At 44.7% G+C, this 17,879-nt stretch overlaps 1 protein-coding gene across 7 annotated transcripts in view; it reads right to left on the bottom strand.

Moving 5' to 3' along the window:
- Positions 1-17,879, bottom strand: part of DROSHA (drosha ribonuclease III) — a 138,270-nt gene that overhangs the window by 102,266 nt on the left and 18,125 nt on the right. For all 7 annotated transcript variants that reach the window (XR_003309741.1, XM_026455971.2, XM_026455976.1 and 4 more), the window contains 3 exons: positions 14,704-14,845; positions 12,258-12,412; positions 8,184-8,264 (listed from right to left, as the gene is read on the bottom strand). Coding sequence is in view for 6 of the 7 variants with exons in the window: in XM_026455971.2 (XP_026311756.1) it covers positions 8,184-8,264; positions 12,258-12,412; positions 14,704-14,845 (378 nt within the window). In the remaining variant the exon portion in view is untranslated. The remainder of the gene's footprint in view (positions 1-8,183; positions 8,265-12,257; positions 12,413-14,703; positions 14,846-17,879) is intronic.

A 17,879-nucleotide genomic window follows, 5' to 3' on the forward strand; every position in this document is an offset into this window, starting at 1 on the left:
AGGCCAAGGTGGGAGGTCTGCTTAAGCTCAGGAGTTCAAGACCAGCCTGGGCAACATGGCAAAACCCTGTCTTCACAAAAATTAGCCTGGTGTGGTGGTGCATGCCTGTGGTCCCAGCTACTTAGGAAGTTGAGGCAGGAGATCACTTGAGCTCAGGAAGCGGCAGTTGCAGTGAGCCAAGATTGCACAACTGCATTCCAGCCTGGGTGACAGAGGGAGACCTTGTCTCAAAACAAAAACAAAAAGAAAATCATAAACATTTGGCTGCAAGGTGGCCTATACAGGGCTCTCCCAGCGGTGCCCCGGTCCCATGGAGGTGACAGCTGCATAAACCCACTGAAACATGCTTAAAAATGTTCCTTCCTGAACTTTACACCAGCCACTTTCAGCCCTTGATGGAGAGGTTCATGCCGAGGTGTGCTATTCTCCAAGTCATGAACAGTCACTGCAGCACAGGACAGGGACAGCTTATGGCCGCCCGCTCTATGCCCACAGCCCCATCAAGTTGTGCTTCCTGGATAACCTTGACTGGGTGCTGAAGTCATGAGAGACCTTACCATCTTTGGAGATAGCTACCGTTATATTTTTCAGTCTGTGAGTTACAGACCACTTCCCGTGTGATACACACAGTACAGCCAGTGACAACCTTCTCACTGAGTCCCTGCATCAGGTCTTCAAGGAGGCTCTCAATTTCTGTCCTTGACAAAGGGTAAACCTCTTTGCAGACTTCTACGGTGTCTGGGGCATGCCTCCTCATCTGAGCAGGCTGTGGAGGTAACAGCCACTGTCCTAACCATGACCCAGGTGGTGACTGGTAATGCCTGTAGTGCAACCAATGGTTACCCCGCAAACTCAGGATCATCATTCCACAGCTTGAAGGCCTATGGATCAGACAGGCCAAGTGACGCGACTCTGAGCTGAGGCTGTGTGACTGGAGTACACAGCACCCAGCAGGCATCTGAGGATGGAACACATCCCTGGAGAAGCCACGCAGTCCCATCAGGAGTGCAGAGGGTATAACGTGTCCTTCAGTGATTGTACAGACTTGCAGGGGATCATCTTCTAAATCCCCCACTGGCAGACAACAACAGAGAGGATTTCTGCAGATAAACCTGACCTACGACTTCCTGGCCTAGGGTGTCACAATCCCAGGATCCTTCAGGCTGAGATGCTCCTCTGGCACAGCAAGGGCTGGAGACACACCAGCTGGCAGTCAGCTCATGAAGCCAAGGGTGTCCCCGGCATCCAGACCGTCCTCCTCCACTTGGGAGCCTGTCCCCCCTTACTAGGGGCCTGGAAGGATCTTAAGAATAATTTTGGCAGGTTTTGCCTCGTGGCAATTTCCATAACAGAGGTAAAAAGTACACACAGTAGGTAGCAATTGGCCAGAAAGCAGAACAAAAACTGCCAGACCTGCTGTGGAATAGTCCATAGGGCTCACCCGATAGCTGGATCAGAGCTAACTCTCATGATTCTCTCAGAGAAATGAGTGCCACTACTCACCTGCTTAGGCAAATGCCATCACCATCCCCAACTGTCCTGTTGGTGGGTGGGGTGTTTCCAATGGACCTAATTAACCAGCTCTTTCAGGAGGGACTTCTCCCTTTCCATCTGATTCTCCTCAAAGATAAGTCTTAGTCACCAACTGATGCTCAAGCAGTTTGTTCTGCTTATTCTCTTACAAGACGGACAGCAGATGCAGGCCAGATATAGCCAGGGAGTCAGATGACCAAGTCACCAGGAGGGTCTTCATCCGGAGACCATCCTCAAGTTTGGAGAATCCTTCTCCTTTACTTATACCTGTATTCAGTCCAGATCAGTTGCCAGATGTCTCTTTTCTAAAAGGAGTTCAAACTATTCTTATAAGGGGAAACTTTGTTTTAAGACTTATGAAAGCTCCATCTGTGCCGAGGTGGCATTGTCTCCTGGAAATCTCCAGGCTAGGTTGTAGACTGCTGACACAGGCTGACACGGACAACACTGCTGACATGGAGTATTGGCCCTGTGAGACACCTGAATGAAGTTACGGCTACTCTTAATCTTATAGCCACAATATGCCACTTACAATATACTCCAGAGGGGGTTCAGACCACAGGATTTAAGGATCTTTCTAGATCTAAAATCCTATGACCATCTTCCTTTTACTTGTAAAATAACATAATAACTGACCTTTGGTTATACTTACGAATAAACTGAAAAAAAAAAGTGGGGAAATTAATCTGAGAACTAACAGCAGCGAGAGTTAATAGGAAATTTTAAAAGCTGGAAGGAATAAATATGCTGAGTAAAAATCAAAAAGGTCAGAAACGAAGAAAGCATGAGAGGTGGTGGAAGAGAATATGCATGGATCTTAAGACGGGAAAAAGCTGGCCAGGCACGGTGGCTCATGCCAGCACTTTGGGAGGCCACGGTGGGCAGATTGCCTGAGGTCGGGAGTTCAAGACCAGCCTGACCAACATGGAGAAACCCTGTCTCTACTGAAAATACAAAATTAGCCAGGCATGGTGACGCATGCCTGCAATCCCAGTTACTTGGGAGGTTGAGGCAGGAGAATCACTTGAACCCGGGAGGTGGAAGTTGCCGTGAGCTGAGATCAAGCCATTTCACTCCCGCCTAGGCAACAAGAACAAAACTCCGTATCAAAAAAAACAAAAATGGGAAAAGGCAAACAAAGCCAGCAAAAGAAGTGTGCTGTGACAGCATCAGTTGTGATGGCATGATTGGGTGTACCTGTGATAGACATGGGGATGTGCCGCACAGACCCATGTTCAAGGAAAGACTTGCTGCCTGGCTGTGGAGGGCACAGATAGCAGGGAGCTTCCAGCTATAAGCTTCTTCAGGATCTTTCTCCACTGCAGATCTCCCTCCTCTGACCTCAGGCATGGCCCAACATCAGGCACTGAGCAAGGCAGAGGTATAAAGGCCCAGCCATTTCAGCCCAACTCAAACAGGCAATATGCATTCCACAGATCACTCCCAGGCTAAATGCAGCTTTCAGTTCAGCCAATCCTTCTGTCCAATCCTGCTTCCACCTTTCGTTGATGCCTAATAAACATCACGCACCCAAAACTCCATCTTAGCATCTGCTTCTAGAGAACCCAAGATGTGGCTGTTGGTACTAGGAGTGACCCAAGAAAACAGCAAATTAGATGGTGTTTCAGAGCTCAATCACCTCCCAACAAGCAATGAAGATGCCATCACTGGTGGTAAGTGAAACACAGACAACCCCTGGCATCAGATGGCAAGGCAACTAAACTTTAAAGATGGTGAATTAGAAGCTGTACACTGGAAGCAGGCCAAACACCCAGGTGTTTAAGACTGTGGAGAAAATGGTAGCTATAAGAACAATGGTTATGATCCTTCAGGGATGGATGGCTGTCGCTAAGCACCACTGATGCTCTACCATAGTCCCCAAACCTTAGTCTGCCCAGAAATCACCCAGAGGGCTGGTTAAATCTCAGAGTGCTTGTTTCCCACTCCCAGTTTCTGATTCAGTGGCTGGGATGGGCTGAGAATCTGCCTTTCTAACAAGTTCCCAGGTGAAGCTTGTATGAGTCGCAGTTGGAAGCCTTCACTTAGAGAACCACTGCACTATAGAAGTATAACAGCAGAGGAGGAGAAAAGACTATTGGAAACCAGATATGAAAGCCAGAAGAAACTCTCACTACCTACAGTGGAAGGTCACAGCAAGGACCAAGCCTAAGGCTTACCTGTGAGAGTGGCCGAACCTCAAAGGCAATTAGCCATGGTCAGGGCCCAGGAAACCTCAAATGGGGACATTTAGGTTTTGACTCCCCAGATTCCTCTAAACCGTCTGACTGCAGAGATGGCACATCCCTCCCAATTAAGAGCAACTGCTCAATTGTGCCAGAAGACAATGGAAGAACCTGCAAGGCAACACTATGCCCCCTCACACACCCCTCAACCAGTCTCCCCTCCAGGCCAATACCTACAATTGGGGTCATTTCAGGGCCCCAAATGGGGAGGTGCTGGAAGGCAACAGATTATATTTCAAAAGAATTGCAGGAACTAACTAGCATGTAGCAACAGCCAGAGAAGTCTGCAGGGGACGTGATGATGAGAGCGCTTGATCAACAGGGCCAGAACATAAAATTGTTTAGAGAAGAGTATATTGACTTGGGAGCACTCAGGATACAACACCACCAGGGTATGTTGAGAACTCCCTACTAGCATGGCTCCTAAAAGCATGAAGAAGCAACGACCCATACTGAGCAAAGCTGAAATACCAGAATTGCCGGGGTAGACAGTGGAGGAAGGAATTCAAGGACTCAAGGAAGTTAGAATGGATACAGTATCTATGGCTGGAAAATATGCCAAATAATCGTGTTGCATGGGAAGCCCCAGAGGACACACCAAAATGAATGTGCAGGTGATAGGAGCACAAACATCATGAGGAAGATCAGTGGCAACCTCCTCTGCAGGCCAGGGCTGACCACAAAAGTGGTCAGAGAGCAGAGCTCACCAGCAGTAACAGGGATGACAGAATCCTGAAACAAGAGATGCCAGGTGATAGGGCTAAGTGCTGGAAGCCAGGCCACAGTGGCAGCCACAGGGGTCTGACCCACAAAGGTCACGGAAATAGTTAATAGAACATGGTGTCCTTGGGTATAAAACAAGTGGGTAACCAATACGAGTACTACTTAGTTTGTACAAACATAAGAAACCAAGAATGGATAACCAAGAGACTGAAGGCAGGTCATTCCAATAAACAGTCACACTATTCCTTGCCCAGTTCCAGACCTGATCACGTTTTTTGGACTGAAATCCACTGACTAAAGAGGTGGTCAGATCCCAGGAGGAAGGACCCTGTAACAAAATAAAAACAAGCAAAAATGGCCTTGACAACCCTGTCATTCCCCAAAGGGGCTTATGGCCATTTACCTGGGGAGCTGTACACTGGGAAAAGAAGAATAGCAGACAGTTCAAGTCATGTTAGATGCAGTATCTGAATCATCATTGATACTTGGAGACTGGATACATCACTATGATACCCCAATTAGAGTAGAGAATAAGAGGCCAAGGTAATAAATGGATCTTGGTCAAGGTCTGACTTACAGTGGGTCTACTGCATCACAGATCTACCCAGTGGTCCTTTCCCTGGTCCTTGAATGTACCACTAGAATTGACATTCTTGGCAGACCCAATGTGCTACTCAACACTGGGTCCTTGACATGTGGAATAAGAGCTATCCTAATGGGAAAGTCAAGCAGAAATTAAATTAACACAATACCCATCAACCCAGGCATCAAAACCAATATTGCACTGGAGGGATAGAGGAGATTACTGCCACCCTTAAGGATCTGAAGGATATAAGGGAGATGGTACCGGTCCTATCTCTGATTAATTCACCTGTCTGGCCCCTGAAGGTCCTGAAGGATGACTGCAAACTACCACAAACTCAACCAAGCAGGAGCTCTGAGTGTAGCTGCCAGGCCAGGTGTTGTAGTTTAGCTGGAGCAGATATAAAGTATGTGGCAACTGATTAGGTGAATGGGTTATTTTCTATCCCAATCAGAAATGAGGATCAGAATGGTTCACAGACATTTATAGTTTTGCCCCAGGGCTGTGTTAATGCTCCCACCCACTCATAATACCAAGGAGTTCCCAACCGTCCAGGCATACTGCAGAACCTCACACTGCTCCATTACACCTCTGACATTACGATGATCAGGCATGCACGCATGCACCACAGTGGATGTGAGATCAGCCCTACAAAGATTTAGGGGCCTGCCGCAGCCACACAATTTTTAGGAGTCCAGTGGTCTGGGGAATGCCAAGATATCCCCTCCAAAGTAAAAGACAATTATTTTATCTTCCACCTCCTACAATGAAGAAAGCACAACACCTAGTGGGCCTTTTCAGGCTCAGGAGGCAAGAGAATGCACATGTAGAAACACTGCTCCAATCCACTTACAGAGTGGCACAAACGGCACAAACAGCTGCCCCCGCTGAGGACAGCCCATGCGAGAAAGGACCTCAGCTGTTCCAGGCTAGAGTATAAGCAGCCCTGCTGCTGGGGCCATATGTTTCAGCAGATCCTACAGTGTTGGTGGGAAAAGATGCCAAAAGGAATCTGTGGCAGGCCACACTGGGAGAATCACAATGCTGGTCCCTGATGTTCTGGAGCAAGACCTGCTATCTATAGTGAAGACGTATGTGCCTTTGAGAGAATATTCCAGATGTGCTACTTGGCCCTGATAAGAGATGTAAGGCCTGGCCAAGAGATACCAGATACACATGTGGCCAGAATCACCCATCATAGGCTAAATTCTGTCAGTCCCACCAGGCAATACGGCATCAGCAACAATCCATCAAAAGGCAGGCGTGGTACTGCCAGAGTCAAACATACCCAGGAGCCAAGAGCACAAACAAGCAGCCTGGACAGGTAGCCCGGATCCCCACAGCTCCACCACTGTTGCACCAGCTCCCCTCCCTCAGCTGATGACTAAGGGTGTATGGATGAAAACAGAGGAAAAAGCCCAAACTTGGTTTACAAATGGCTCAGTTGGCAAGAGTGGGTGCGCCAAAAACAGATGGCACTACAGCCTCACTCTGGGATGGTTCTGAAAGACAGCGCTGTGGGGAACTCTCTCCCAGTGGGCAGAGTTTCAGGCAGTGTACTTGGTCATCCACTTTGTGTGGAAAGAGAAGTGGCCTGAAGTTAGAATAGAGATGGACTCATGGGCAGAAGCAAGTGGTGGCCATGCCAGCTGCTCAGGCGTCTAGAAGAAAAAAGGACGGATGAGAAGGTCTTGGGGCAGAGACTTGCAGGTGGACAAATGGAAGGGAGCATGATGAGCTCTATCTCACACATGGAGGCCCGTCAGAGAGCACCACCATGGAAGAGGTACCAAGGTACCAAGCAGACAAAATGACTGGGGCAGTTGGTGCCAGCCACCCCCTGACCTCAGCCACCCCAGAGCGACAGGAGGGGCACATGAATGAAATGACCACAGCAGCAGAGAGGAGGCTTCACATGAGCCCAACAGCATGGACCCCGCTTATCAAGGCTAAGCTATATAATTAAGCTAACTTCTACTGCCAAACATCCAACTAGCCAGACACAATGACCCATGCTGAGTCCCCAAAATGAGACCATTCTTCCAGGAGACCAAACTGTCACCTGCCTTTCCTGCCTACGGGTCCCTAGCTGGCACCACTGCCCATCTAGTCTCCCTTCAAGAAGGGCCTGCTGTCCAAATGTGCACTGTGTAGTCAGCACACAGCCTGTAGCTATTGGCTCCTCAGGGTCAGCCTCAGCTGCAGAGCCCCCTCTCCCAGGGTCGTGCCCTTCCTGGGGCACCTTGCTGTGGGGACTGAGACAGATGGGGGTATGACAGCCATTCCAGCACAACACACAAAAATTCTGATAAGCCAGGCCTGACCAGACCCACATCACAGGGGAATAGTTCCCATCTTTGCTCTTTTCCTGTCACAGGTGTTGATCCCTCATCAACATCTCAGAGCTCCCAACCTGAGGCATGTCCACACACACTCACAAGATGCCACCCTGTCCCACAATTCCCCGCTACACTTGCCGACTTTCAAAGACAAATGAGCAGAAGTGATGCAAGTATTTCAAATTATCAGGCACCATCTCCTAGTCTTTATTCCCATTATTATCAAGTCCTCAAACAAGTTTTAAATAGAAATTAAGGTTTTACGTATACTGTGTTTAAATATAATGCGCTGAATTATAAAGTGAGGAGCCTGGGATTAACAAAAATAGCTTATAAAAATAAAAGATAAAAGGAACAAATGAGGGACAATAATTGAAAGGGACAAACAGAGAGAGAAGACATGCGCCTCAGAGCACTTTAGTAAGAGCGTCTCTCCAGGGCCATTCATAGCCACTTATGATGAAACATAAAACTATAACATGTACAGTTGAAGAATACTTAAAATGGGAAACACCTATCAAATACACCATGCCTATTTTAAATATAAAACTACTAAAACTTTTGTTAATGTTTCCTCGAGAACATTCCCCACTCCACCCCCAAAACCCAAGTGCTTTCCTCCGCAATTATCAGTAACAGAGACTATCAGGGAATATGAAGAGAATTTTGATGGTATTATTTCATTTATGGGGGAAAGAACAGCAACATCTGTCTACTTCTGGCTTCTCGGCATTTACAAACATAATAACCCAAACCAGTTACCTCTTCTCCAGGATAAATGCTGTGCCTAATTCCTGTGCGTCTTGCCTTTGCGCTGCATTTGCAGAGTGGTCCATCATTCATCTGTCAGAAACACAATGTAATTTGTTTTTATTGGAGGGAAAAATCCACACCATGCACAATGATGCCTCCGAAAATATGTGGGTTTTAATGTCATGAGCACTGAAGCTCTGAGAGGCTGTCACGGTTAGAAGATTAAACGGATGTTCCAAAACCAATAAAGCTGCAAACTCTCTATATTGTCTGATAAAGGGAAACTGTATGACAACCCTGCATTCCCGAGTTATTTGTGCAGCCAAGCAGAAAATATCAATGTCAGCACACTGTTTGCCCCCATCTTCTTCTACCAATTCCCAGGACATTTTTGTTTCCCTATTTCTTATCTCAAGAAAAATGACTCTTTCACAAAAGCAAATTTTATATCCTGGAGGAACACATACAGCGTTTTGAAGGTGACCTGCGGATTCAATGTTTTGAAAAGAGAAACTGTAAGGTACCTCACTAGCGGAGAGAAGAAAATGCTACTAAAGCCAGAAAAACTTCCCACACTGGTCAGGTTAGATTACATCTCTTTCCCTGAATTTGTTTTAGTGCCACAAACTCCGCCCACAAGGCTCCATAGGCAAGCAATTCTTCAAAACTTCTGGAACGGATGAGTGCTAAGCATGGGGATGATAAAGAACAGCGGGTCCATGTGCTCAAGGAATATCTGTTCTAGACAGGAGAACAACATATATATGATATGCTTCATAATTTAAAAGAAAAAAAATCACTCGCAAGTAGGTAATGCTGGGGCATCAAACAGATGGGATGGACAAGAAAACAAGAGGGCTGCCCCACAAGAGGCACCAGCACGCATCAGAAAAGGAGAGTAGGCAGGAAGTCCACATCATGCTCTGGGCCACAAGACCCATATAAATAAAATGGACCATTTATGTGGGGGAGAAGATCAAAAGAAGCAGAACTAAGATCAAAATCTGAAGGGCCTCACAAGCCAGGTTCATGAGTTCCTCTGGTATAGATGGTAATACTGAATCAAAAACAAGACCAGAGCTCAGATAGGGAAAATGAAGAAGTGGAGTTCCATTTCTCTTTCTTTGTAATAATTTAAAAATATAGGCTGGTCAGAGTGTAATGGTTTTTACAAATAAGTAATCACAGCCAGTTCGACTTCTTCGTTCCTTCTCCACTCCCACTGCTTCTTCACTTGACTAACCTTAAAAGAAAAAATACATATATACATATATACACACACATATTTATTTAAAGTTATTGAGATTTATACCTCATTATGTCCAATTAAAGTATAAAAGTCAATAAGACTTTTTGAAAAAAAAGTGTTAAAGTAAAAAGCTCTAACTTTGCTTTAGCCTCTTGGGAAATCTAAAGATCCAGGTGGTATAGCAAAGGAATAACATTACTGCCGAAAAGAAAGATTATGTTAAGATATTATTTAAAGTAACAGCCGGCAAATAAGAGATGTAACAGGATTTCATGAAAAGTCATAACACGGCTGTGCGCAGTGGCACACGCCTATAATCCCAGCACTTTGGGAGGCTGAGGCAGACGGATCACTTGAGGTCAAGAGTTCAAGACCAGCCTGGCCAACATGGCAAAACCCCATCTCTACTAAAAAAACACAAAAATTAACTGGGCGTGGTGGCGGGCGCCTGTAATCCCAGCTACTCATGAGGCTGAGGCGGGGAGAATTGCTTGCACTAGATATGCAGAGGTTGCAGCGAGCTGAGATTGTACCACTGCGATCCAGCCTAGGCAATAAGAATGAAACTCTATCTCAAAAAAAAAAAAAAAAAAAAAGTTGTAACACACTCCTAAGGCCGGGTGCAATAGCTCATGCCTGTAATCTTAGCACTTGGGGAGGCCAAGGCAGGCAGATCACTTGAGGTCAGGAGTTCAAGACCAGCCTAGCCAACATGGTGAAACCTCGTCTCTACTAAAAATACAAAAATCAGCTGGGTGTGGTGGCACAAGCCTGTAGTCACAGCCACTGGGGAGATTAAGGCAGGAAAATCACTTGAACCTGGGAGGTGGAGCTTGCAGTGAGCTGAGATCACACCACTGCACTCCAACTCCAGCCTGGGCAACAGAGCAGGAGTTTTTTGGAGACTCCGTCTCAAAAAAAAAAAAAAAAGTTATAACATACTCTTAATGCCACTCATGACTTCTGTGATGAAAAATATAAAAAATTAACTTAGTGCTCACTGATCTCCAGGGAAGTAGACATCCTACATGCTTGCCTTTTTTCAAGGTCTGGGATCCTACATATTCAGCCCTTCACAAGGCTCAACTATACAGAGGACACAAAACCAACAACACTAAACAGCATTACAGAGACTGTATACAAAGCACTGTTGAATTTCTGATAGAAACAGGTATCCACGGAAATCAGTGTAGAGGCTTCTTGTGAAACAGGAAAACAACAGTCAAGTAAAAAGACTAGAGGGCCAGGCACAGTAGCTAACACCTGTAATTCCAACACTTTGGGAGGCTGAGGCAGGAAGACTGCTTGAGCCTAGGAGTTTGAGACCAGCCTGGGCAACATAGCAAGACCTCATCTCTATAAATAATTTTTCCGGGCGCAGTGGCTCACACCTATAATCCCAGGACTTTGGAAGGCTGACCCAGGTAGATCACCTGAGGTCAGGAGTTCGAGACCAGCCTGACCAACATGGAGAAACCCCATCTCTACTAAAAGTACAAAATTGGCCAGGCATGGTGGCGCATGCCTGTAATCCCAGCTACTCGGGAGGCTCAGGCAGGAGAATCACTTGAACCCGGGAGGCAGAGGTTGTGGTAAGCCAAGATCACACCATTGCACTCTAGCCTAGGCAATAAGAATAAAACTCTATCTCAACAATAAAACAAAAAAAAAAAAAAAAATACTAGCCAGGCATAGTGGGGCGCCCCTATAGTCCTAGATACTTGGGAGGCTGAATCAGGTGAATCACTTTGGCCTGGGAAGTCAAGGCTCCAGTGAGCCGTTATTGCGCCAGTGCACTCCAGCCAGAGCAACAGTGTGAGACCAGGTCTCAAAAAAAACAAAAAAACCCATATATGGAGGAAGTTTACTTTAGGGGGGACAAAAATGTCCTAAAATTCAATTGTAGTGATAGTTGTGCAGCCCCATGAATATACTAAAAAATGCTGGATTATAAATTTGAAGTACAATTGTATCGTATGTAAATTATAACTCAACAAAGCTGTTTAAAAAGAAAACCAAGTTTTAAAATGCACTGACAGTTTTGCAAACATTTCTGCTCAATTCTAAGAGAGTAAAAGGAACACACAAAATACATTTCTCCCAGACATTCTATAAATAAAAGATGGATAGCTGTCGTCCAACAAGAACCAGGAGAAAAGCATTTTAATTAATATAGAACATGATAAATTTACTCACGAAATATAAATTTTAAATTATCTTTTTATAGATATGCTTTATTATGCTTCCTAACTTTACATGCATTAAAGATACAATGTTTGTACGTATTATATATCTGTGTGACACAAATCTTTTTTAACAATGCTAATTTTATTATGTATTACTTCATATTAAGACAGTAATTAAAAATAAAAATAATTATGTCCGCCTATTATGTCATTAGCTCAAACATGCTTAACAAGGAAGAGAACTTGTGACTGTTACCAACTTAAAAAAATGAAATTTTATAGGACTTATTTACTATTACACAGCAAGATACCTTCCAGGTGAACTACTTCTAAAAAGACCTCCGAGTTCTCTCTCCTCATCCTACCATGTGTCTTCTTCCATCTACTCCAAGTTTAATGAGGCAGGGCCATTACTCCTCTCCCCAACACGGAATTTACAAACATCATCAAAAATGATTCAAGGGACAGCTGCTCTGGTGCTTATGCTTTGGAACTGAACCTGAAGCTGAAAAAAAATAGCTCTGAAGGACACAAGCCTGAGAGTAAAATTCAGTTTCAATACAAGGCAACGTGCATCTTCTGAGCCCAGAGCAATAACCGTTATGTCTGGGTTTGCAACCTTCACAGCAAGGGCATCAAAACACGCACCTGGCCTGGATCGTTGTACCAAAGTTCATCATGAAGCCGGTCAGGGTGGGCCTTTTTGCGTTTGATTTCTGCAATAACATCAAAAACTTCAGAGTCTGAGCTGCTGGAACAGGTGCTGTCCTCATCAGACTCACACTCGGATTCACTGGAAGTCTCTAACAGGGGTTGGGAGAAAAACACAGAAATTGATGGAATTAACAAACTGGGTTTTTTCTTTTCCTTTTTTTTTTTGAGACAGAGTCTTGCTCTGTCACCCAGGCTGGAGTGCAGGGAGTCTCACTCTGTCACCCAGACTGGAGTGCAGTGCATGATCTCAGCTCACCGCAACCTCCGCCTCCCAAGTTCAAGTGATTCTCCTGCCTTAGCCTCCCGAGTAGCTGGGATTACAGGCGCCCACCACCACACCCAGCTAACTTTTGTATTTTTAGTAGAGACAGGATTTTGTCATGTTGGCCAGGCTGGTCTCGAACTCCTGACCTCAGGTGAAACACCCGTCTCGGCCTCCCAAAGTGCTGGGAGTATAGGCATGAGCCACCACATCCAGCTGACAAACTGGTTTTTGTGGAGACTTCCAAATGACCTAAACCTCTAAAGGTAAGAAGAGTTCTTTATTCTTCTAGAAAATACTTAAGGGCCTACTCTACACCAAATACTCTACTAAGCAACACCATAAAAAAAAATAGACCACAATGCTAAGTCACAATCTAGTTAGGGAAGCAAAGAAAATAAACATCTTTAGAGAAAAAGTAAGACTCAATGAGCAATGTCAGATAAAATGAAAAACCATAGTAGTAGTATGTAGTTTAACACTTGAGCTATGTAATGACCCACAAAAGGGCAGTTTCACTGGGATCCAGAAAGACTGGTGATAATTTCAAAGAAAGAGCACATGTGACCCAGGCACTGCAACGGGATGGGAGAAGCATGATAAGGAGGAGAGAAGAAGAAAGGAATGAAGAGGGAGCACCACAGACAAAAGCATAGAGCTAAGAATACAGTGGACTAGCTAGAGCGTGGGCCACACAGAAAAACACTGGGAGGTTAGGGCTGGGAGTGCTGAGAATGCCACAGCGAAGGCTGGGAATGCAAGACCAAAGACTTGACATTTTTTTCTCTCAATAACAGCAAGAGAAGATGTTAGTCCTTAAAGTGACTGAATAAAAACAGACACAGACTTATGCTAACTGAAACAAGCCAGTCACAAAAAGACAAACATACATGATTCCACATATATGAGATACCCGAGAGTCAAATTCATAGAGAAAGAAAGTAGCATAGTAGTAATAAGGGAACAGGAGAATTGGGGTCTGGGGAGTTATTCCTCAACAGGTACAGAGTTTCAGTTTTATGAAAGGAAAATAGTTCTGGCGACTGGTTGCAAACAATGTCATATTGAACCCTATTGAACTATATGCTTAAAAATGGTTAAGATGGTAAATTTCGTATCATGTGTATTTTACCACCCTTTTTTTTAAAAAAAAAGACCTAGAAGTTAGATTAATCCTACATAGTGAGATTCCATCACTACAAAAAGAAAAATAATTAGTTTTTAAAATAAATTAATCCTATAAGAGATTAACATAGTAGTAGCATAATAAAATCCAACATGGAATTGTATTTACGTGTACTGCATAAGATAGATGCTACTGTCATCCCTATTTTACAAATGGGAAAAATCTGAGACAGAGATGAACTTCTGGCCCAAGGTCACATATCAAGTAGGTGGTAGAGCAGGGATTCAAACCCAGGCCATCCAGCTCCCGACTCAGGTGCCTTTGCCCAGTATGGATAACTGCCTCTCAGCATGTGGGATGTCATGGAGGTGGCCAGATGAGAGCCAGAGAGAACATGCAGGTAAATGCACACTGAATGTCTCATCTGTGCATGGCATTCTGTTAGGGGCTAAGGATACAAAGTGGTAAAAAGTAATTTCTATCCTCAAAGATCTCACCACCTACTTGGAACCTCAGAACATACAAATGAAAAAATAGACCACTTTATGAAAAAGCTATGCAAACTGTCTACACGAGTGGAGAGAACCCTTCAAACAGAGCTGGGTTATAGTTGTTATTTCCCTCCTCAAACCAGGCACACCTGGCAAAGGAGAGGGCCAAGGAAGGACGCCTGTCCTCATGAGAGGCAGGGGGCACAGGCTCCTTCTTTTGGAAAGATGCTGAACTCTTCTGACTGGACAACTGTCCAAGGGGCACACTTGTTAGCATGCCTTGCAAATGAGATCGCGGCTGTATTCTGCCAAATGTAACTAAGGAAAAATATGATCAAAAAGAAGGAAGTTCCACTTCTATGTATCTTACTGACTGTAATTAAGAAAAATAAAATGAAAAGGAAGAAATCTGTATGTGGGACTCTCAAGGGTATTTCCCCAAAATTCAGGAATGAAGCTATAATGGCAACGGTCTCAGACTAGTTAATGACTCTGACTCACCTAAATCTTCATCAAGCTTCGTCTTCGGAGGTTCCCACGGAGGCCGAGCAGCTTTGGCCTTTTCTTGCCTGCTCCCCAACTCCTCCTCAAATTTGTCATATAAGTCACGAAGCCTACTTGTTCCAACTACTGTAGAATCTCCCTTTTAAAAATAAAGGATCACTATTAGGAACTATATCAATAACGATCATATCAAAGATATGTAAGATCTCACAGGTAATCAAAGCATTTTTAACAGCAAGATGCTATTTTTCAACCCTCAATTTAACAAACATTTAAAAACAAAATGCTCAAGTACTGGCAATCATACTGTGAATCAAACACACACTTATCGCTGACAGCGTCCTCAGGTAAATGTGCCTTGCCAACATTCAGAAACATGAGAGCAGGCCAGGCGTGGTTGCTCATGCCTGTAATCCTAGCACACTTTGAGAGGCGGAGGCAGGAAGGAGGATTGTTCAAGGCGAGGAGCTCAAGACCAGCCTGAGCAACATAGCAAGACCCTAACTCTGTGAAAAAGAAAAAAATTAGCCAGGTGGTCTGTGCCTGTGCTACTTGGGAGGCTAAGGCAGGAGAACTGTTTGAGCCCAAGAGTTGGAGGAAGCAGTGAGCTATGACTGTGCCACTATACTCTAGCCTGGGTGACACAGTGAGACCTCATCTCAAAAAAAAAAAAAAAAAAGAAAAGAAACATTACAACAGTTCATCTACACCCTCTTAATATGACATTCTTTTTAAAAATCATGACCTCAAAGAATCATAACTGACACCAAATATCTTCCTAGGGAATGTACACTTCCTACTGAAAAATCACTGATAATCTATCTTCTCCTATACCAATCCAACAAGGAACAAGGAATATCATATATATCCTCTTTGTCTCTCTCTCTCTCTCTCTCTCTCACACACACACACACACACACACACACACACTCATGCCTTAAACACGAGGATATAAACATGCACACATTCTCTTTCACACACACACACACACACACACACACAGAACAAACATGGGACTCTGCGAAGCATTCCTAGAGGAAATTTTCCACTTTTCCTCACTCATTTTCCAGGCTGAAAATCATTTTACATGTCCACACTCTGACTTAGTAGCCTTAAAATGTAAAAACCAGACCTGCCAAATGTAAAATTAAGGCAAATCATAAAACCTGGTACCCAGAAGAGGCGATACTTCAGGCCCCATCTCATTGTTGAGAGTGGCGATGCCGGTACAGCTTTGACATCCTCATCACCTTCTCTGCACCACAGACGACAAAACTCAAAGGCGAATGTCAGCCTTTTGAGTTTATCAGTCTTCCTCCTACACTGGAGTTTTAATATACTCATACAAATAAGTAATAAAAAAAAACCAGCTCTGCCTGTTTAAACTCCTTGAACTTGAGTGTCTTCATCTTTATTGTTTTAAGAATAATAACACCTATGGCAGCCATTCTTTCCTTCTTCCTAATAGAAGCAGGATTCTATCAGATTTGGGGCAGAGAACTTCTGATCTCTAGGAAGGTAGACTGAGCCACCCACCCCTCCCAAAGATGTCCATGTCCTAATCCCCAGAATAAATATATATGTTAACTTACATGGCAAAACGGACTTGCAGCTGGGTGGACCCAATCTTAGCACAGGAGCCCTTAAAAGCAGGGAACCTTTGCCAACAGGGGTCAGAGATGTAACAGAAAAAGAGGCGAGAGATATTTAAAGCATGAGAAGGACTCAACCACCATTACTGACTTTGAAGACAGAGGAAGAGATCTACAAGTCAAGGAATGCACATAGCCTGGAGGAACCAAGAAGTGCCCTGACCTTACAGCCAGCAAGGATACAAGGTCCTCTGTCCTACAGACACAAGGAACTGAACTCTGCCAGCAACCTGAATAAGTAAGAAAACAGATTTTCTCCAGAGCCTCCATAAAGGAACACAGACCTGCTGACATCCTGATGGAGGTAGTGAGACCCAAGCTGGACTTCTGGCCTCCCGAGCTGTGAGATGACAAATGTGTGTGGTTTCAAGCCATGCTGTTTGTGGAACTCTGTCATGGCAGTAAGGAAAAACAAATCCCTGGGGTAGGCATGTCACATGGCTCTGGTAAAGGGATGGAAGGGGAGTCAAGGGATGAAAGGAGAGCTCGGGCAAGACACTGAAAGAATGCTCACCCAACATGCCCTCTGCATCCTGCATGTGGGGACACAGGTGTATAAGGACCTGGGGCCTGCTGGTCCTGCATCATCCTGCAACTGTGGAAGATGCTCAGGAAGACAGCAGGGCCTGCCATCACTGAGCCACTCAGTGAACACCAGCCATGGCCTCCCTCCAGGTACCTTATCATGAGAAGAACAAACTCAGCTTGTTTAAGTCCCACTTAGTCAGGTGTTATTGCTCCCAGCAGCATTTCTAACTGACAGAACGACCCTCTTGCCAGGGGTATTTTCAGGGTTAACTAAGACAACATGAGAAGCATGGAGTAACGTTCTGGCACCGTGGAAGTGCACAGTATGTGAGCTTTCCCTTCCCTGTACCACATCAACTATGACTTAAAAGCCTGCTCTAATTTATCAAATAAAATATCACACCACTATGAGAGACTTCTCAAATCCTTTGTTTCCAAAAACACAGAAATCTCAAGTTCCCCACAGATCGAGTCCAAATAGAAGCTATTTTCACAAAATTCCAAACAAAACCCTCTCTTATCTCTTACCTAATCCCATGCACTAAATCTAACATCTGCAATTTTTCATGCCCTAAATCTGTACATGAGTTCATTGATTAAATGAATGAGATGTACACTCATTCATTTAATCAATGAACATTACTGCATGCCTACTCTGTGGCAAATACGCCTAACAGGATGGAGGCACAATGCCTAAGGGGAAGAGAGGAAGAGGGGAAGAGAGAGCAAAAAGGAGACAGTGACAGAAAATAAAATGGAGATGGAAGAAAGAAAAGAGAAGTGAGCATGTAGAGATAGTGGTGGAGTCTGCGATGGCAATGTACCACCACAGGCACCCCAGCCCTGGCAGCATGTGCTCTAGGAGTCCTCCCTCCAGCCCATTAAGGGTGACAATGGCTCTCCCTTTCTGCAAAACTAGCTGATATGCATGGGCAGCTTCATAGGGTTGGTGCTCTTTTGGTCAAGGATACACTTCGAAGAGACAAACTCAAA

This window comes from Piliocolobus tephrosceles, chromosome 4, assembly GCF_002776525.5.
Source record: "Piliocolobus tephrosceles isolate RC106 chromosome 4, ASM277652v3, whole genome shotgun sequence".
NCBI lineage: Eukaryota > Metazoa > Chordata > Mammalia > Primates > Cercopithecidae > Piliocolobus > Piliocolobus tephrosceles.